At 38.6% G+C, this 22,097-nt stretch overlaps 3 protein-coding genes across 4 annotated transcripts in view; 2 read left to right on the forward strand and 1 right to left on the reverse strand.

The window, feature by feature from the left end:
• The window catches only part of LOC140944773 (uncharacterized), an 11,904-nt gene extending 10,688 nt beyond the window's left edge, over nt 1-1,216 (reverse strand). For both annotated transcript variants that reach the window (XM_073393888.1, XM_073393882.1), the window contains exons 1-2: nt 1,133-1,216; nt 1-428 (exon numbers count right to left, since the gene is read on the reverse strand). The exon at nt 1-428 is cut by the window's left edge and continues 1,018 nt beyond it. In XM_073393888.1, the coding sequence (XP_073249989.1) occupies nt 1-428; nt 1,133-1,193 (489 nt within the window). In that variant the 5' untranslated portion in view covers nt 1,194-1,216. The remainder of the gene's footprint in view (nt 429-1,132) is intronic.
• Nucleotides 1,217-6,591: 5,375 nt separating this feature from the next.
• Nucleotides 6,592-10,710, forward strand: LOC140935083 (steroid 17-alpha-hydroxylase/17,20 lyase-like). Its single transcript, XM_073384620.1, has 3 exons — nt 6,592-6,833; nt 7,779-7,936; nt 9,367-10,710. The coding sequence occupies exons 1-3, from the start codon at nt 6,625-6,627 to the stop codon at nt 10,530-10,532; spliced, it is 1,533 nt and encodes a 510-aa protein (XP_073240721.1). The 5' UTR covers nt 6,592-6,624; the 3' UTR covers nt 10,533-10,710.
• Nucleotides 10,711-13,961: 3,251 nt separating this feature from the next.
• On the forward strand, nt 13,962-21,183 carry LOC140944791 (steroid 17-alpha-hydroxylase/17,20 lyase-like). Its single transcript, XM_073393897.1, has 3 exons — nt 13,962-14,260; nt 18,629-18,786; nt 19,456-21,183. Exons 1-3 carry the CDS (start codon nt 14,052-14,054, stop codon nt 20,625-20,627), a joined length of 1,539 nt encoding a protein of 512 aa, XP_073249998.1. The 5' UTR covers nt 13,962-14,051; the 3' UTR covers nt 20,628-21,183.
• Nucleotides 21,184-22,097: the final 914 nt, after the last annotated feature.

The following is a 22,097-nucleotide window of genomic DNA, read 5'->3' on the forward strand; positions in this document are numbered from 1 at the left end:
TCGTTTTTCGGTTTGTTTAAACGGCTTTATTAGTGGTGCATGTTTATTTGTAATATATCTCCATAATCCAGATCCGGATGTGGTGTATTTTTGCCCTGGTTGTTCAGCGACACCGGAAGTTTCCCCAGTAACCGAGGAGCTTTCATCTTCATCCGGGCTTCTCTTGCGAATTCGAAACCTCTCGGGCCGCCTTGCTGTGATGTCATTATCCTCACGGGAAGAACGAGAAGATCTTGCTTCCATTTTTGTTGCGAAAACTTTCGTTTTGTGTTCCGTTGTCTCTGGGGCGAAAAAACGTCGTTTGTGTCTCATCTCAGTTTCTCTCTCATCCTGTGATCTTCGAACTTTATGAACAAAATCCTCATCAATTTCACGTTCCGTTTCTCGTTTTCTTTTAACACGAAAAAGTTCCCTGTCAACTGGAAGACCTAAAAAGCAACCATGTGATAAAAAACAGTTTGTTTGTAATCTATTGCAGCTATTAAGCCCTTAATTCTTAATATTAAAATATAAATTTTCCTATCTTGTCCCTTACGTTTTCTTATACGTTTTCTTACGTTTTCTTGTTAAGGTACAGGGAGAATTAATCGTGAGTGATCATTTTTATGTTTTCCATACCTGACTTATCACAAGGAAAATTTTGAGCTGAATCACTATGGGTTAAACGGCTTAGAAGAGCTCCTGAACAAGATTTTATGTCGTGTTAAAGAAATTAGGAACCTATTATATTTTCTCTATTTGTAACTATAAAAAATTCCCCCCTGTGGTCAAATAAATAATGATCGTTTTAACTGAATTAAGAGCATACAATTGCGACTCAAAATCGCACAAATCAAAGTCAGTGGAATCTAATGGATCACAGCGTTTTACTATACAGGCATTCAACATATAGAAGGATCTGGTTATGTCTACACTGCACAGAATGAATTTAATGACAAGCTGCCAGTTGACTTGCTAGCTTAATTGGTTACAGCGCTTGCACCAGTATCGCAGAATCCCAGCAAGCCTGAATTTTTTCGGGCTTTCTTTTCGCAGCTACATAAGTTGCGTCTTTAAATGCGAGGATCTTCGTTGCATTTCGAATGAGAGACTATTTTCTGTTGGTGGATACGAATACGCCTAGAATACTTACCTAAAAACCCTTGGATGAGGTAGGTCCCAATTAACAGTCCTAAGACTTTGGAAATGTTCATCTTTGAACTTCTTTCTCCTGTGCTCCCTTAAAAAATAGCGGCAATTATAGTATTATCTAACTATGTTAGCTATTAGGTATAACATTATAAAAACGTAGGGTTTTCTCTTGTCTCTAAAAGAGTCTGCTATTGAGTTTTCCCAAATGTTCCGAGCAATCTCAGTATCAGAGAAGCTGCAAGTGTACGTATGTAAAAGTGATTGGAACTAGTCTTATGATTACACTGTATGTCTTGGTGATTTTTTCTCTTTCGTAGTATAGCGGTCGTAAATTGTAGAGCTTTGGTTAAGTTGTTTACCTCGTAGGCGCAAAAACCCACAATTTACCTTTAATTGTGGGAGTAAAAAAGCCGTCGACGGGATACCTGTAGGGACATTTATTCTCCTAAACCGTAATAGTCTACTGCCAAATTAGTACCGTCAAAATAAAATAAACACATAAGGAAAAATCAAAAGCATAAATTATGGTGGCGTGAAACACCGGTAAAACATGGCAGAAAAATCAATCACAAAAAAGGCAAAAAAACCTGACAACCTGTTGCTTATATCTTGAATTTGCAAAGTCGTGATCGATTCCAGCCGCCCATGCGTTTTCGAACCATAAAGCGAAAATAAAAACCGTAGTTTAACTCAATTGTCTTCATTTTTATATTCCCAGAAACTTTATGAGCGGGTAATAACTGAGAAAAATTGTTAGCTTTTAGCATAAGTTATTCCTGCATTTAAAACAACAATAGTAAAATAATTTGAACATTTAGAACGCGTTCCTTATCATGAAAAATTGCTTGAGATCTAGATACAGAAAAGAACTGAATTAATACTGAGAAAAGAAGTTCTAATCACCTCCTCTGTCTTTGACCCCTTGGCACTGAATTCCTCTCAGAAAATAGTATTTACGGATTAAAAACAATAACGCAGATATTACCTTCTACTCCAAAACTATTTTTCCCTTTTAAGTCACATCTCTCGGGAACACACAGCACCGTTCGGATTTAAAGATCCGTATTTATATCTTCTTCAATCGATTTCCCTTGTTGATTTTCTTTATCGTTATCTTGATATCGTTAAGATTTTTGCTATATTCTAAAGCAAAGACTACATGTGAGACTTTCAAATGTCTACTTGTAGCCAATGAATAAGTTATGAGCTAAAGCTCTATGACTTTTTTGGTACCCGTTAGAAGTCGTAGATTCGTAAAGTAGAAGTTGTTGCAGAAGCAAATTTAGGCGTACATGAGATAAAAAGAAATAATTCGTCAAAGAGGCAAACCGAGTTCATCTCGTAAAACGGTGTTTTTCCATTTAATGGCAAGGCTAAATATCTATTAACGCGTGCAAACTTATTAATAGATGCATTTTATAGATTCCGTCCATACATGTGTGATCATCGTAATAAACGGGTATAATGCATTTCGTAAGGACTCTCCATGGTGAACAAGTTGACAAACTAATATGAATCAATTAATTCAAAATATGTCTTCGTTTTTTATTGCCTTTAATCGCCCGGCTAATTATCCTCATAAGCTGCTAGCAATGACCAAATTTGGAAAATATTTGCAATACTATTCCATCACTGACGCTAGTGCTCAGTGGCACTGTCAATGATGAACTAATGGATTTGTTTCGTACGCGAGACGTCATAATCGGGGATGGGGCGGGGGGGAGGGGTGCGGTTCGCAGCTCGGGTCTGACTCGCTCGCTTGCCTAGCACCCAAAAGAAGAGTCTGCTGGCAGCTGCCAGGTTGAAACAAACAAAAAAATAAACAAGCCCATCTGCTAGTTGCCGTACTTGTGCCCTATAAATAACTTCCTCTCTTAGGAAGTCTGACCTTATGCTATCTATATCAACTTCTTCCTCAGAATCCAACGGAATTAAATTTGCCATCCTTAGTGTATAACTCTTCTATGTACTCTCACCATCTCTCCTTAACATCCTCTGAATCAGTTAGCAGCGTTCCACCCTTACTGACTACATTTCCTTGTTCCTTACTCCCAAGGTCTTCCTGGTGAATCTCTTTCATTTTTGCATAGTACACTAAATCTGATCTTCCACTTCTGTCCAGTTCCGCCAATTCTCTACATGGACCCTCCCACCACAGCACAGCAGGGCATAGCACGCCCTCTATCCGTTTCTCTCCGAAGCTCATTGTTTAGGTTCCTATACATCCGTCTACTAGGTTCTGTATTCACGTTCCTCCATTTCCGCCTCTCTTCCATCTTGTCTATCATCTGGTCAGTGACCCAGGGCTTCTTAGGCTTCTTCCCTACTTCATATCCGATATTCTTCTCCCCACTTTTCCGAATTGTGCTTTTATGGAGGACATAAACACACAAGGACGAATTTGTCTTTCTCCTTGTAAAGTTGCTGAAGTTGGGACGGTTTTATTGGTCAATAAGCCGGAGAGATTAAAATGTTAGGAACGCTGCACGTTGTGCACCGTCAGGTCACAAAAATATATAACAAAGGAGTTTGACGGGTTTCATAACGATTTCACTGTATTAACTATGGTTAACTGTAACGGAGAGAAATTATATTGACCGTAGGTGAGGCGTAACTGAAAAAATGCAAGAATATTTTGATCATTTTTAATAACCGTAAATATCTCCACCCCACTAAGACCCTCTGTAATGTACAAATATGTAGAAAAGATCTACAGATTAATTTTACAGCGCTTCTAATTTGCACCAAAATACAGATTCGAATGTACACTCCTTTGTTTTCTTCATAAGAATATATCTTGTAAGAATATTGAGTCTGAAAGTTCCGAAATTCCAAGAAGTCTTAAGCCGAATAAACCCATGGCTGAGATTTTGAAATGGTTATAATTTTGAGTGTTGTCTGTAAATTTATGCGCACAATTATATGTATTAAACCCCGAAGAGTAACGTGATAAATTCTGTCTTTTTTAAGAATAATACAAGAATAATTTCAGCCTAAAATCGGCAGAAAATAAGAATATTCAGCATGGGCGGGAAAAACAACATTGTTATCAAAGAAAAAAGAAAAAATAGGTTGTAACGTAAATCACGAGAAGGTTAACTGACTTATGTGTCGTGTTTTGATGCCGTCCCATGTTGTATAAGGCGTTAAGGGTTTTTTTTTTTTTGAACGCCTCCTTGCCCACTAGCCAGCGGAAGACTGAGCCTTTGCGTTGCCTATTTTACGAGGGTCTAAATGGGGGGGTCCACTTGTGGGTTGTGGGTTAAAATTCAGTAATTTTGTCGGTAGTCGGTTAAAATTTTCGATATTTGTCGGTAGTCGGTTAAACTTTTCGATTTTCGTCGGTTGTCGGAAAATCTCAGTTAATAAGTAAAAACGCTTGTTGATTATTAACATTTTTTTTATGTATTTCACCCACGTTTCAAGACTTTGATCCCTAAGGAAAGAGTAAAACTTGCAAGAATGCATCATTTGATTGTGCCTAAACCGTGCATTAACTCTTGTTTTTTTACGCAACATGATCGTTTATTTCATCATTGTTTGCCATTAAATGAATATAGTACTGATAAAATAACCAAAGCTTTTATTGTAAGTGCGAACTTGGTTTCCCTGTCGACTACAGGGCACAGTAAAAAGTAATTAATTAATTAATTGATGGATAGTGAAAAACTGCATCCCTCTTATGTTTTGGTTCTAACAAGCATGTCCTTTGCCATAATTTTCCTTTCTCAAAGAAAAAGCACTTTAGGTGGTTTCTTAAAATTTTGGCAAGGTAGTGGTTGGTTTTGTATGAGATTCCACTTTTTCATTAAAGCTTCTTTTTTTATAGACACTAAGGGCTGGTATTATGTCACGGAAGGCAATATTTCAGTATTTTTCTTCCTGGTTGTTTTATTTCAGGAGCGCTGCCCTCCTTTCTGTGAGTTTTACTTCTAATAGCAATTTTTCTTTCAAAATTGTGTGGCTAGCCTCTGTCCATCAAGCGCTTTTGAACCTCAGAGGAGTTTGTTCGTAGGATTCTCAAGGCTTCTCGTTCGTCAAACAGGCGCTTTAACAATTGGTGTGTGATAAGAGGTGAAATTGTATACACCGTAAGGTTTCCGTTTCAAATGCGTCTTTACGTCAAGGATAGCTTTTTCTCATTTTTTAGCTGAATGTTGTACCTTTGTATACAACCGTTTCTAATAAGAATGTCTCATTTTCAGATATTTCGGCCGTGAATTTCATAGGAGGGCATGTAAAATTACTTGTTCCGCGAAGAAAGCTACGATGTCTCGTTTACTTATGTCCCATAGGGAAAAGATGTCATCTATGTAGCGTTTTCAAACAGTTGGTTTAAAGACGGTTTTGCTTAAACTTTGTGTTTCAATATGTGCCATGAAAATGTTGGAAAGGAAACAACTGCCTTTGTGCTCATCGCGGTACCGTGGGTTTGAACTGATAGTGTTTTACATTAAACAGGAACGAATTTTCTTTGAGGATTAATCTAAGCAAGAAACGTTCGGTTTTTTCACCTTTGACTTTTCGATAAAATGTGACTTTGTGATTTTGATATTGGCTGTAGCAATGTACCTGTATCAACAACAGAAAAAGGAAATTCTTTCCCTTCGGCCATCTGATGAGTCATAAATTTAAAGAGGTTACTTCCTCGAGTTAACGGTTAGAATAAATACAAATTGCTCTTTTTTCTGGAAACAAATATTGATAACATCAACCCATGTCGGTAGTCGGTTGATATTTTTCCTGTCGGTAGTCGGTAATTTTTTACTCGTTTTGTCGGTAGTCAGTAATATTTTTCGCCCTTTGTCGTTAGTCGGTTAACCCCATTCACACCCTCTTTTACCAGTTAACTGTGAAAATGTTCACCTGGGAGTATGGAGTCTCTCTTTTAACTCGTGTAGGTTAAAAATGTTAGAAAAAAGTACCAAATTGTGTGTAATAAAGGACATTAAGGAAAGTCTGATAATAGGAATTTTTTTTTTTAATTTCAAAATTCTAAAATTCGTCGTTTACGGTCGTTTACGCTCAATAGGACGACAATGTACAGCTTTAAAGGTAAGATCACTTATATTTTGTCTTCATTAAGGCAGGTATTCTTCCCAGTATTTTCACGATATTGTCAAGTTACCGATATTCTAACACATTAGAATCGTCAAAATTCTGAAAAGGGCAAACGGTCACGCTGTTTGCATAGGGTCCCTATGGGGAATTAAGGATATAATCCAGCATGTGCGTCACGCAACTCATGAATAGAATTCATGGCCCGCATATTTTGGGTTCTCACTGACTTGAATGATCAAGACGCACTCTGGCAAAGTTTACATTTGAGCCTTATAATGTTGCTTTGATAAAGTAAGTCCCCAGTAAGATTTCTTTCTGATCATGTTACGTAATCCATCCCAGAACATGACTCAGCAATTACACGAAAGCCACGTGTTCGATCAAACAGATTGCCTTTGTGTTACTTTAGTTAGCATACTTGTTTGCCTGAACATGTCGCCTTGGTTTGTCACGATTTACGATTTCCTTAGCCTTGGAAATGTTTTTTTATTTTTACTTTTGCTGTTCCTCCTGCATTACTTGATGGTGCTCTACGAGTTCAGAAACATGCCACCCGGTCCACGCTTAACAACTCTCCCTGTGCTTGGAAACATATTTTGTCTTGACCATAGGGCGAAACGATTCCCCGACACCTTTAGAAGGTCAGTATTCAAGTCGCAGTCATCATTACTTATTGATATATTGATATGTGGGTGGCCCTCAACAATTAGAACAAACAGTACGTTTTAGGGCATAGAAAGTACAAGTCTACAGAAAACCACTTGCAAAAACACCATTATGTTGTTTTAAGGAATATGCATAAAAGAGTGCGGCTATTACATAATGTTAAATTGCAACGTGTGCAGAATGCTGCGGCTAGACTTGTACTGAGCTTAAGTAAGTACCCGCATATTTCTCCCGCGCTTTATCAACTTCACTGGTTCAGTACAACATCGTGTTCATTTTAAGATCTTGATTTTAACATTTAAAGCTATTCATGGATTGGCGCCTAAGTATATCATAGAACTAATTAACATTAAGCCTAGGTCTATATATAATCTTAGATCAAATCAAAGTTTATTGCTTGACCCTCCTAAAGGGAAAATGCTTGTCACGTTAGGTGACAGATCTTTCTCTGCTGCTGCCCCATATTGATGGAATAGTTTGCCGGCTGAATTACGTGATATTCAATAATTAGCTGTTTTTAAATGTAAGCTGAAAACTTACTTTATTTGGTGCAGCTTTTACAACGTAACCTGTTTGACATTCACTTTATTAGTATTACTAATTAAGTTTATTATCATTATCATTATTCTATATTATTATTATTAATATACATTGTTAATATTCATGTAAATGTAATTAGTTTTACAAATTTGAATTTTATTGTGGTTTTTTTAAGTTGTTAAGCGCTGTTGATCAGTGAAAGTAAATAGCGCTCTAGAATTTATTAAATTATTATTATTATCATTATTATTATTATTATTGTTGTTGTTGTTGTTATTAATGTTAATTTGGCGCTTAGATAATCGACACAAGCAATTACATCTTGAACACAGAGAGCAGTCAGATAAATCATCTTTCTCTTCTATCATTTCACCTTGTAGCCTTAAAGAAAACTTCGGAGGGGTTTTCTCCTTGAAGCTCGGAAGTTACAACTTCGTTATGGCTTCAACTACTGATGCTGTCAAAGAAGTCCTCGTAAAGAAGTCGGCTGATTACGCCGGAAGACCACAAATGCATGTTTTTTACACATCCACCCTGGGTATGTTACACGGGAGATTATGTAGCCTAAGAGCAAAACGGAGGTTAATGAAATCTACAGACTTGGACATTTAGAATTTACTAATTGTAGATTGTTCTTAAATTTATCGTTTTATCAGTTTATTTAATTTATTTATACACATATCATAATTTTTGTTATTTATGTACTTATTTATATGTGTAATATAGATTTTTTCTGAGGCTGTTCCTTAGTTCCCCAGGGTCACGCCCCTAGTGGTTGTTGCTATGTGACACCCATACTGGTATACTATCATAACAATAATAACTAGTTAGTTACACTACGTTGACGATACTCTTACCGCTGTACACAAAGAGAGAGAACGACTTTCGCCAACACCTCAACCGACAGAACGCGGACATTCTGAGTTTGCGTAGGAGACCAAGGGAAAAGGTAAAATACCTTGTTTTCTAGACTGCTTGGTTAACCGTGAGAAAAACAACAACGACAACAACAACAACAACAATTAACAGAGAACCAGCGCGTACCGACAGATTACTAGACCAGTCATCTCATAGCCTTGGACCAGGCTCCGCAGAGCAGTGGGGGAAAAGGCGAAAAAAAGAAGAATCGGCGAGAGTGAAAAAGTGAATTTGAACAAACATCTAGAACAAAGGCCACTGAATCCTAGTCTGCAATTACCGGCACCGTGCAAACGACTTATTGAAAGGCTCAAGGAAAACTAACAACAATAGAATGACTGAATAACCACTAACCGATACTTTCACAAACAATAAACGGCCGTTTTACATTCTTCATTGCCAATAACATCACGGCTTAACTGACAGACGACCAATAACATCGGAACGTAATTGACCAATCAGGTCAATGACCAGAGATTAATACCATCAACTGTTGGATCAGTACAACTCACTTTGACTCCAACTCACTATAACTAGCGCACACTAAGTCAGGCTGTCGAAACGTCAACCACCGTTAACAACAGTCCTATTCAGGACTATATACACTCACCCGGACTATGAAAAGACTCCTGGTTTCAAACCTTTCACTCCATCAGTGTCGAGTACAGATGTAGTCGTTTATCGGAGCTCTAAAACAATGGAAATTTTTAAATTATCACCCTAAATAGCGGTTAGAGAATTTGCTTGTATCGCAGAGAGTTTAATAAGAGAGGAAAAAGTGACATCTCATTGCGGGTAGAAAGCAATATACAGTGTAACCACGATACAACGGATATCTATATAAGGAAAGCCTCGGTACAACGAACGATGCTCTTAGTTTGCCCTAGTAATAATAAAGTATGTGGAAGAGAACCTCGTTATAACGAAACCTCGTTATAGTGAACACATATTGCCAGTCCCTTGGCCCTTCGTTAATCGAGGTTCTGCGTTATACAAAACAAAATAGTGCTCGTCGCTGTCGTTTAATAGCACGCATCTTTATTATTGCAGGTGGAAAAGATATAGTATTTGGAAATGGACCTGCCTGGAAATTTTATCGCAAACTCTTCACCACAGCGTTAAGGCAGTACCTCTCCAACTTTCCTTTAATAGAGAGTCGTGTTTCAACCCAGGCTGAGAAACTGGTGCAATTCGTTGAACAACAAGATGGAAAAGCTTTCGATCCTGCAGATTGCTTACAGCGAGCCGTTGCCGACGTTATATGTGGAATTACGTTTAAAGAGGGCACCAACACATCGCACCCCGATATGGATAAGCTTCTTAAGCTGAATGTAACGTTTGCCGCAAGTGCTGACGATGTCCAGATGGCGTCTTTCTTGTCCTTTTTTCCGTGGGCATGTCACTTGCCTTTTAATGCTGCTGACCGCATCATCAAGCTCTTCTTTAAAATGCACGCCATCATCCGCAAGTCACTCAGAGAGAGAATGAAAACTTTTGACCCGACCGAGCCAGTAGAAGATTTCATGTCAGCATTGCTTAAAACCCGACATGACTTTGAGGTAGAATGTGAGACTGATGAAGAGAGATCTGCTCTACTGTCCGAAGATCATTTCATCGCCGCCATCGAGGATATGTTTTTTGGTGGTTACGAAACCACCAGTACCACATTGAGATTTGCCATTGCTTTTCTGGCTAGTCATCCAAATTACCAAGAGGCCATTCAGCACCAGTTAGATGAGGTACTTGGTGATCGACGACCTTCCTTGGATGACCGTCCCAATCTGCCTCTCGTTCAAGCAACAATCTTAGAAACATTGAGACTTGGAAACGTGCTGCCGATGGCGCTTCCCCATATCGCCCTCGTCGATACAATTCTATGTGGCTACCGTGTTCCCAAGGATACCGTCATTTTTGCTAACACAGAGTCCGTCCATTTGAATCCCAACTGCTGGGAAGACCCCACCGTCTTTAACCCATACCGCCATATTGATGCAGACGGCAAGCTGATCACCAACCAAGGTAATTTCTATCCTTTTGGAGCTGGACGTCGGGTTTGTGCTGGTGAACCTTTGGCTAAAGTTGAGCTGTTCCTGTTTTCTTCATGGTTGCTGCAGAGCTTCACATTTCTTCCAGCTGATGGCCATCCTCCAAAATCAAAGGCAAGTATAATTCAGTTTCCTGAACATTACAAGATACGTGCGATCAAACGCAAATGAACTGCTTTGGCGAGTCTTCTTTAGTACATGATTCTCTTGCAACCGGACCCTAACCGAATGATGACTCAACTTTTATCGATACGGGTAACCCTAAGGACCACGGGGTTGTAAAACTGTGTCGTTGCAAGAGGTTGATCATATGTTTCAAAATTCCGTCGTCTTTAAGCCAACATTTATCCTTGCTTAAGAAAATCTGCAAACCCTAGTTCTGCTTCCATGAAAATAATCTTGATTTGTTATACAAACAGAGTTTTCATAAAAAATGCTTACTTTAGGAAAACTGGAAAAGGCCTGAAAGACAACCCTTACTATTGTTATCCCAAAATAAATAATGAAGCGTTTTGTGTGTGTAAATTGCAAGTAAATCTTAAAAAACTTTAAGAGACATTTAACATTCTTTATTTGTTTTACGCATTGGGTTTGATGTATCTCCTCAAATAATCGCCCGGGCGCTTATCTTATATTACGGCTAAAAGGTGGGGCGCTTGTTTGATAATAGGGAGCTTAGCAGCAAAAAAAGTCACCCAAATACCCAAAAAGTGAATTCGCGCTGTTTCAAACTCCATCGCTCTTTTTCCAACTCCTTAGATTTGTCAAATGCTGACGATTTTTTTGAGGAGTTGAATTCCAAAGGACTGTATCTAAGTTCACAAAAACAAAAAGAAAATCAGTGGTACGTTGTCTTGAGTTCACGTCCTCCATAAAACGTGAAATTAGGAAGTTTCACGTCGTAGTCGTGCAGTGACGGCAAAAAAATGTACAAAAAAGCGTGATGCACCTGCAAAGTTGTTGTTTTACCAGTCTCCAGCTGTTGCTTTTTTGCCGTTTTCGTTGACGTCGCCGTCGTCGTTGCCTAAGCTCCGTATTATGGTCTAGGGGTGGGTGCTTATTCGAGAGAGTAGAGGTTAGGGGCCTATTCGAGGAAATACGGCATCTAATTTGACGGAGGTGATGTTAGGCTTTTTTTCTTAATATTTCATCTGTCTGAAATATCTCAAGCTTTTATCATACAATTATCATATTTTAGATCCTTTCTCACAAAGTAACTATGAGCATTATTCTAACCCCATAACTGAAGTAAAATGGAGGCATTTTGTAATTATTAAAATAACCTTCCAAGGTGTCTGAAATGTTTTGTGTGTTTGTGTGTCGACATTTCTCTTTGCTAAGGGTAAAGCTTGTTGAAAACAAAAAAGAAGAAAAATCACATGTTTGCATTTTACCCTTAACATAATGCAATGTGAAAAATTAATTAACGCTATTATAATGACAATAATATAGAAAACAAAACTCAAGGCAGGGCTGGCACTACGGCAAAGGGCTGATTTATTATAGGCCAATATTTTGGCTAACAAAAATGGCCTTCTTTAAGTTTTCGTTTCTTTGTTCCCATTCGTTTGTGAAAGACATAGTCGGGACAATTTGTCAAGATACCGTAAGGATTAATCCTGGGTGATCGTTTTTTAATGATTCTCATAAACATCCTGTTTGATTAAGAATGGATATTACAAGGGGAAATTTGGGTTTAATACCTCCTGAGCAAAATCATACCTCACCTACCCCCTTCCCATGTAAAGGCATCGTCAAAGACAGTTATTTGTCGCCCGTCAAAGGTATTCAAAAGCGGTCAAATAATCGACCTTGATGCTCCTGCTTAAATTTTAATTTCGACTGCCGGTATATATAATAGTTTAACTAGCCCTTTCTTAAGAGAGGAAACCTGAATACATTTGTATCCTCTCTTCAATTCAATTAAATTTATTGCGTCGACGAATGAGACTCTCCTAAATCGAGTTCCTTGGGTGTTCAGTGATTTCGTGGGCAGTCTGCATGTTCTAATCTGCGCCATTTTGAAATGTTACAATGAGCATCCTGACGTCTCAATACGATCACCCCCAACGTGTTTTGTACCGTTCCTCGTAGTTGCGTGGTGTGACTTAAGCTTCGAAAACTACAAGGTGAGGTAAAATCCTTTTCTTTCTTCGATATTTCATAGAGTAATCTCTTTCTTTTCTAAATATTAATATTTTTTTTTTTCGTAGATCAAAGACTGATAAGGAAAGTATTGACTATCTTATGCAACCCAGCTAGGTGATTAAGGCCCTAAGGCGAAGCACCATAACCTTTCATTACTACCAGTTCTAAAAAATTTAAGAAGGCATAACTAATCATGATAGTGATAAGTTACCATGAGTCTGTTTTGACAACGTATTTTCGGGGTTTATAATTTCCTGTCTAGGCCGTTTCAACGTTCCTGCAGGGATAAATTATTCCGGTGTTTTTGAAATCAAAAATCCGATTTCGGTGGCTGTTAAGTTTTCTCGAACTTCGCGTCAAATTGCATTTCTTTTTCATAATCCTCTCCTCGTAAAACCCAAAAGGGTTTGTTGAGAGCCTGCCTAGGTATAATATTATTTTATATTATCCTGTAATTGGTATATGAAAGGGCAAATAAACATGGATTGATTGATTGATTGATTGATTGATTGATTGATTAAATTATAAAGTGAATACAAGTTGGAACTACAATAGCGAACACTGATGTATCAAAATTGTTCAAAGACTTGACGTCAATGCTGATTTACATATTAGCGCTCGCAGGAAAAAAAGAGCAACAACAACAGCAAAGAGATAAATAAGAAAAGGTACATAAACTTGATATGAGACTCAAAATTAGGAGAGGAAAAGATTAAAGTCCACAGGAAACCGATATTTGTCCCTTGGGAAGTTTTGATTCAAGGAAAACTCCTCACCTTGACCTTTAATTTAGTCTCATCTCGACATTGTTTTCGCATACAGCTCTTAAAATCACGTCAAGATGAAAACTAAACAACTTAGAAAAAAGTTCAACTTTCGTTTAGTTTACTTAGTTTTCAACTTGACGTAAATGTAATAAGCTGCATGGATGAGCGTGTCGCGGATGAAAGAAAAGGTCAAAGTTATTTGAGGCAACAACCACTTGACCGTTAGCTAAAAGTCCTTCCATGGCTTTTTCAACTTTTGACGGGGACCAGTCTGCAAAAATCTGTCAACACGACTGGAAAGAACGTCTTTGAATCAGTAAAGTCGCCACTGAGTGAAAGTGATTTGTTGAAAACTAACAAAGATATAACTCTGTAGACGCGTTCGTATAAAGTATATAAACGTTTGTAAAATTTCGTGACTTTGTGGTGCAACATCTTAGCTCCCTTGGCACGTACCACCTTTTAACTTGGTAAGTTATCTTATTTTAAGGCCCTCTTTGCAGTAGTGTCGATGGACATCCGCTTACTTCTCTTTATCAAAGAGTTGAAAAGAAAAGAAAAGAAGAGATAAAACGTGGAAGGGTCTGTTTGTTCTATGTCATCGTTTCAAGCCGTTCTTTTATTATTAAATCAATAGGTCAAGTACTGTTGGCCTTAAGCTAAGAATACGTACTTTGTCTTCTTATTTAGCAAGCTGAAGCATGACTCAGGGATTGCGAAACACCAGTACCTTAAAAGTCGCGTCTTTTACCTAAGGTCACATTTATGCTTCACCATGTCGCCTGTACTTGCCACGATTTACGATTCTCTCAGCCTTGGAAATGTTTTTCTGCTGTTGCTTCTGTTTTTCCTTCTGCATTACTTGATTGTGCTCTACGAGTTCAGAAACATGCCACCCGGCCCTCGTTTGTCGTCCCTTCCTGTGTTGGGGAACATATTTTCCCTCGACCTTAATGCAGACAGAATGCCAGACACTTTTAAAAGGTCAGTTTTGTAATTTGTTTCTCTTAAAGCATCTTTTTTTTCCGGGGGATTTTCTGAAGCATCAAACATCATGATTTAGTCAGTTCGTGCTAAAATTCGCACGAGTGACCTAGAATTTTAGTAATTGCTCATTGTGCTATATATGTGAAGATCTGGCAAACAGTATAATACACTCTTAAAATATACACCCTCTAATTGTTGCTCGCGATTCAGCAAGACGAACTTGATCGGTTTTGCCATTGTTGGTGTTTGACCTTTTAAAGCAATGATCACGTGGAATATTTCATAACTCTAAAAAAAAATGCTGGATAATTTACGAAGGTCCCAACCTCACAAAATCATACCCTTGTAAAACTCTCTATTCACCTCCTCCATCTCCCCTTAACTAAGGAGTTATAGCAACGACGACGGCGACGGCAACGAGGACGTCAAAAAGCCAATAGGTCACGTAATAACCAAAACAACAATTTGCTCGTGCATCACGCTTTTTTGTACATTTCGTTGCCGTCACTACCGCCGACTATGACGTGAAAAAAAAATTAATTTTTACAGAGGAAGTACACAAGCGACGAGGAAATTTAATAACATTAATAATAACATTTATTTATACCGCGCAAATTCAACTATACAGTTTTCAAATGCGCCTTACAATTAAAGATCTAAAAATATACCGTAAAAAAAAAAATTTGCTCTGACTCTATTTCTGAACTTGGATATGGTTCTTAGGAATTCAACTTTAGGAGGGTTCACCCACATGTGACAAAGTTTGTGACTTGGAGTAATCCCGATCACGATTGAAAGAACGCGAATTCACTTTGTCAGTGACGTTTTCGCTGGCGTCGCCGTCCTCAGATCTTAATTAAGGTCCCTTTAGGGAGCTTAAGATCCGACGACGGCGACGGCTACGAAAACGTTACGTAAAAAGTGAATGCTGGTTGCTTTAAACTTTATGACTCTTATTCTATCTCGTTTAAATCGCCAAATGTTGGCAAATTTTTTGGAGTTAAATTCTAATGGACTGTGTCAAAGTTCAGGAAAAGAAAAAGAAAGTTGTTGTCTTCTGTTCCCGTCCTTGACAAAACGTGAAATTAGGCACTTTCACGTTATAGTCGTGCAACAACGCGGCAAAGAAATGTACAAAAAAGCGTGATGCTCGTGCAAAGTTGTTGTTTCTCTAATCTAAACATATTGCTTTTTTGACGTTCTCGTTGCCGTCGCCGTCGAAACTTAAGCTCCCTAAAAGGGACCTTAACAGGGTGCGTTCCTTTCGACCAATCCAAAAAACGATTTTGATCCGAGATTTGCCGGATTTCGCGGTCAAAAGGAACGCGAAATCCGAAATTGGATATGTAACCTTGGCATGGTAACCTTCCGAAAATGTATGCAATATGCATGACAGCCTCTTAAGAATACTGTTTGACAAATTATGCGATTATACCGTGTAGAATTTTGTGGTCTGCAGTTCGAATAGCGACCATGGAACATAAGCGGATTAAGAAAGAAGCGCGTTAAAGTTGAAAATTATCTAAAGGTTGTAGGCTCAGTTTGATCCAGTTTCGTCGCTCGGATTTTTTTTATGTAACACGATCGAGTGCCTATCGCGTCAACAAGTGAGTTTGTAGAAAGATAGCAGTTCATTTGTCCCTAATTATTTGCGTTTTTGAGCAATCTTTACTGAGAAATGGTTAGCATATGGATATTTACTGTACCAGGAACAATCTTCAAGTGTTTTCAGATGTTTTACGGCAAATGGCAGCAACTAGGAAACTTCAAGGGAATACTTCAACTGGAAATACCCCTGGATCATGTGGCTAATTTCGGATCCATTTTGAATGGAACAGTTTGGATCACTAATCCGTTAATCTGGATTCGGATTCTTTGGATTTCAAATCTAATGAATCCGTTGTCAAAAAGGATTCACCAGATCAAAAATCCGTCTTTGAATTTGCCGAAAGGAACGCGAAATCCATTTGAAGATCTAAACTCTGTTTTTGGATTCACCGAAACGAACACACCCTTAGGGTGTGTTCCTGATGCAAGAACAGCGCCGGCAGGTAAAACGTCGCTTAAAAAGTAAGTTCGCGGTTTTTTCAATCTTCATCGCGATTATTACAATGCAACTCACTTACTTTTTCGAATACATCAGCGAACCCTGCTAGAGTTGAATTCCTAAGACCTTATCCAGGTTAAGAAAGGGAAAGACAATTTCGTCGTTGCTTGTTTACATCCTCTAGAAAACATGAAATTAGGTATTTTAACGTCGTGGTCGTGCAAAAACGGCAAAGAAATGCACAAAAAAGCGTGATGCACGTGTAAGTTGTTGTTTTGCTAGTTCTATTACTTTTTTGACGTTCTCATTGCCGTCGTTTTCGTCTCGGATCTTAAGGTCGACCCTATAGTAAAACTCCCTTCTGTTTCACCACCACCTCGCGAGATGGCATTTGATTTGCGTTTTCATCCCTTGTTTAATGATAGTCTCAGCAACCGGAAAAATTCCCTTGGAGCGAGTTACAGCTAATAACCAAGGGTCACAATGGTTTGGCCATCTCCACGTCGTGGTCGTGCAAAAACGGCAAAGAAATGCACAAAAAAGCGTGATGCACGTGTAAGTTGTTGTTTTGCTAATTAAACCTATTACTTTTTTGACGTTCTCATTGCCGTCGTTTTCGTCGTCGGATCTTAATTAAACTCATTGTCTTCAGCTAATTATTTTAATGTATTTTGCCATGTAACTTTAAAAAATCAGATCTCTGGTGTTATTTACAGTTCAATATCAAGCTATACCTCATTGGAAAGGGAAAAGAATACCCTTTCGAAAAAAAAATATTTCGGTCATAGGAAACCCATAATATTCCGCCACAAAAAAGTTTAAAAAGCATATTTTGCATAAAAATTTTTTAAAATTTTAAAGAGTGTCATTTAGCTAGGAAACTTCTTTATTTTGGGTGATATGGTAGTAAGAAAATTTTTTCATCAATATGTAAGCAAAAAAACCCGAAAATCGTTCTAAAATATGGAGCGACTAGAAATTTTCTACAAATTTTTTTCTGCACGCTGTCATGATTATGCTAATTAGATTATCATAATTAGCATAATCCTTTGGCGTCACCTCGTGACCCCATGTTTACTTCACTGAGACGCTTTGTTTCCTCGATTCCCAAAAAAATATCGAGTTAGAGACAAGCAGACATGAATTTGCTGATAGAATTCATCAAAATAAGCAAGAATTTGACAGCGAAAAGCGAAGCGAAGGCAAAACGGGAAGGAAATCGTCGCCGTTTCAAGAACATGTGGCACAGAGTCGGCGATCGGCCATTTGCATGCACAGATTCTAATTGTTTCCTAACCTCGATTTTCGCGTTTATTTTGCTTGTTATCCTCCAAAATCCTTCAGAATAGTTTGTTTGACTTGTATTTGGTTGACATTCGTCGATACAAGCTTTCATTATTCGCAAAACCGGCTCAAAAAAATTCCCCGCGACTCGCCATAAAATTCCAAATTTTCGAAAGCTCGGTGTGTCACGGTCAAAAGTCCACAGGGGCTGGAACTAGGCAGGTGATTGGCTAAAATTTGGGAGCGATCGGAAGTAACGCAATTTTTTGCGAATTTTCTTAAAAAGTAGAACAGATCAGGTCTATTTGCTCCGGGGGTGACGACAATGAGTTTTAAGGTCGACCCTATAGTAAAACTCCCTACTGTTTCACCACCACCTCGCGAGATGGCATTTGATTTGCGTTTTCATCCCTTGTTTAATGATAATATCAGCAACCGGAAAAATTCCCTTGGAGCGAGTTACAGCTAATAACCAAGGGTCACAATGGTTTGGCCATCTCTAAAATCTCTTCGTAGTGTTCTTGCATTTCCTAGTCCTGAATGTCCTACACGTGCCCTGGTGTCACCCTGAAGCGACTTACTTAGGCCTAAAGGGATTGCTTCCAAAGCTCCAACAACAACTGATATCACCTCCACCTCCCGCATAACCCACATTGTTGATATCTCACGCTTGAAATATTTCATCATCATCATCATCATCATCATCATCATCATCATCATCATCATCATCACCATCGTCATCATCATCATCATTATCATCATGGTTATCGTTATCATTCCATATATTTTATATTTTCGTTTTGGTATCATCTTTCAACTTACATTCCTAACATTACGACGGTCACTTTTTAGGCCTTTCTCGTGTCTTTCCTTCCCCTAACAAAACTCTTTTCCTTTTAGCATGCTTTGGAACTGACATTCAGTCCTCAAATATAATTCATCCTATTAAGTTTTCCAAACCATAATTTACAACGGAGGATAACACACGCAGTGCGTTTAAGAAATTACAAGTACGTCAAATATTTTTTCTACAGTCTCAAGAAAACGTACGGGGATATTTTTTCGCTTAAAGTTGGAAGCTACAATTTGATTATGGCTTCAAGTTCTGAGGCTGTCAAAGAGATGCTTGTAAAGAAATCTGCTGATTTCTCTGGGAGATCAGATTTGTACACCTTCTACAAAATAACCTTAGGTGTGTATATCATGGAGGACCATTTCTTGTTTTACTAATCTAGCATCAGTTTACTCCTATTTTTATTTGTTTGTTTGTTTGGTTGTTGTTTTTTTTTTTGCTTTAAGACATTCAAACAACGCTTTCCTTTCACTGAACACTCCAGGGGACTACTCGTAGGAAATCTTGATGGTCTTGGTGGTTTTCCAAACCCCAACTCTGTTTTAGACCGAGACAAACATTTCTACCCGTTTTCAGACCTAGTTGAATGTTTTATTCGTTTTGCCAACCCAATATCTCGTCCAATTATAGTCAACACATGCTGTACCGCATTTCATTAATATTATCGTTATTATTTAGCAGTATTTGACCCTTAACGTCTTCATTTTGAGCTAAAAGTACAAAATATAATAGGCTCATACACCCTTGTCGTCCTTGAAAATTTTTCCCGATTTCAGCTAGACCATAATGGGAAAAAATCCGTATCTGTTTCCCGACGAAAGGGCGACAAAACCATACCTATGTAAGGTGAAAACTTTCGTTTTGGCTAATTGTCTTCACTTCGAAACAAAACTAGGAGAAAACATACAGCGTACGGAAATAAAGATTTAATTAAAGAAAATATTGATTGAGGTTGTACTGTACTCTTCTCACAGTTATTTGACTTTGTTTCTTCTCTTTGAACTCTAGGTGGAAAAGACATCGTTTTTGGTAACTATGGACCTGCGTGGAGGTTTTATCGAAAATTGTTTATTACGGCTCTTCGCCAGTACGTGTCGGACAGCCCTCTTATAGAAAGCAGAGTCTCGCCTCAGGCCGAGAAATTGATACATTTTATGGAACAACAAAATGGGGCGCCTTTTGATCCTGCAGATTGCTTGCAGCGAATTGTTGCCGATGTCATTTGTGGTATAATTTTTCAAGACGGCTTGAACACGAAGAACCCAGATATGGACAAACTTTTGAAGCTGAATGTTAAGTTTGCTGAGAGTGCGGATGCAGTCAAGATGGCCTTCATCTTGGACTTTTTTCGGGGCGCGCGTCACTTGCCAATAAAGGCAAGGCAGGATCGCATTGTCCAGCTCTTCTATGATATGTACGATATTATTCGCAAGCTGTTAAGGGAAAGAAAAGAAACATTTGACCCAAGCGAGCCAGTGGAGGACTTTATGTCAGCTTTACTTCGAGCCAGATACGACCTTGATGCAGAATGCAAGAGCGACGAAGAACGATCCGCTGTCCTCTCAGAAGATTATTTCATCGCCGCCATCGAGGACATGTTTCTTGCTGGCTTTGAGTCCACAAGCACTACATTGAGATTTGCCCTTGCCTTCCTGGCTAACCATCCAAATTATCAAGAGGATATTCAGCGTCAGCTAGATGAAGTGCTTGATGGACGAAGCCCCTCCTTAGAAGATCGCCTTAAGCTGCCACTCATTCAGGCGATGATCTTGGAAACACTGAGGCTAGGGAATGTGGTGCCACTTGCGATACCTCATGTTGCCCTTACCGATACAACTCTAGGTGGCTACCGTGTTCCTAAGGATACGATCATTTTTGCCAACACAGAAGCCGTCCATCTAGATCCAAAATGCTGGGAAGATCCCACCGTTTTTAATCCATACCGCCATACTGATGCAGACGGCAACTTGATCACCAACCAAGGTAATTTTTATCCTTTTGGAGCTGGACGTCGGGTTTGTGCTGGTGAATCTTTGGCTAAAGTTGAATTGTTTCTGTTTTCATCTTGGCTGCTGCAGAACTTCACGTTTCTGCCTGCGGAAGGTCATCCTCCGAAGTCAAAGGCAAGTATCATCCAGTTTCCACAACGTTACAAGATACGTGCGATCAAACGCAACTGAACTGCCTTTGCGAGTCTTCATAGTTAAGAACAAGTTAATTGTAACCAAATGATAAGGCAGCTTGTATAAACAATTGCAAGTCGACCATATAGTGCTTAACCCTCGCACTCTCTTGGGCCCGTGAGGTTGAGTAAAAGTGTTTGGAACTAATTTCTGCAAGGGAACTAATTTCTGCAAATGACGTGACTCAAACCTCTCAAACTTGTAGCTGATGAACAATCAAAAACATTATTATTGACAATTAATCGGGGGGGGGGAGCTACTTCCCATACATTCTCTTAAATGAAATCATAACGATGTTCTCACAACTTGCAAAGCGATCAGCAAGGGTCTTGCCAGCGGATTTGTATACTGATCATGCGCACTAAGTCAAAAACCATAGATCAACGGTGTTGAGGAAAAACAAAAACGTGGCAGTCGAAGGCGGGACTGTTTCTCACTATTATATTTTGGTAATTCGCAAATTTATTGATTTTATGTCGCTTTTCAGACATAGTGTGTGGTTTTCTTTTTGTGTTAAACAATTTCCCTTTGCAGAGTTTGGAATATGCAACATATAGCTAGCTCCGTATAGCTGCCAAGAAAACGCCGCCGAAGACTTGAGCTATCGAGCAGTGTTTTGCTGTAAACCTTAGGAAGAGTCGCTTCAAGGTACAGAGCTTTCAGTTGTAGTTGCGATTTGTTTTAGGATCGTTTTGAATTTTAACTTTAAATTCAATGCAAGGTGTTGACCGATCGAAATAAACCGTGCGAAGTGAAATGTAATGAAGTGTTAATTTTTATTCAGTTATGAGATGTAAGCTCATATTTACAAAGCTTTCTTGAATATACTTGCTTCCGATAAATTTGACACTTGCTCCAGTAATTCTTATCAGCATCAAGTTATCCTTGCCCGGCAAAAACGATGTAACCTATAAATAAATCCATCGAGCGCGTTGTTGTTGGTTAAGATCTAGCACGGTTGCGTTTTAGTTTCCCCCGCATTTCAGTACCGAAAGACAAATACGATATTGCAGAAAAACAAAGTTGCATGATATAATTTTTTTCAATTTTTTAAGCATGTCTGATTTCCTCTGCCGGTTCGCTTCAATTCTTACTTCTGAATTATTTACTCATTTACTTTGGGAAAAATACTGTAATTATCCGCTGACCACCACGCTGGGTGATCGCTTTGCAAGTTGTGAGAGCATCGTTTCTCGGTCCCAGACCTCGTCTCTTCCCCCCCCCCCCCCCCCCCCCGCTGCAATTAATAATACATTGAGTTTCCATAGTTGAAGAAAGACGTAATCTTCGGATTTGTCTTGTTTGTTTTTTATCTTTTCTCTTCTCTTCTTTCTTTCTTTTGTTTGTTTGTTTTTTTTTACCAGTGTTTGAATTTTCGAGTGTCTTTGTTATTGTCAAAAATAAATTGAAGCCAGTTTTTTGTCTCTTTCCCTAGTTGACGATTACCTCGTAACATTATTGTTGAAA

This window comes from Porites lutea, chromosome 1 (assembly GCF_958299795.1).
Source record: "Porites lutea chromosome 1, jaPorLute2.1, whole genome shotgun sequence".
Lineage (NCBI taxonomy): Eukaryota > Metazoa > Cnidaria > Anthozoa > Scleractinia > Poritidae > Porites > Porites lutea.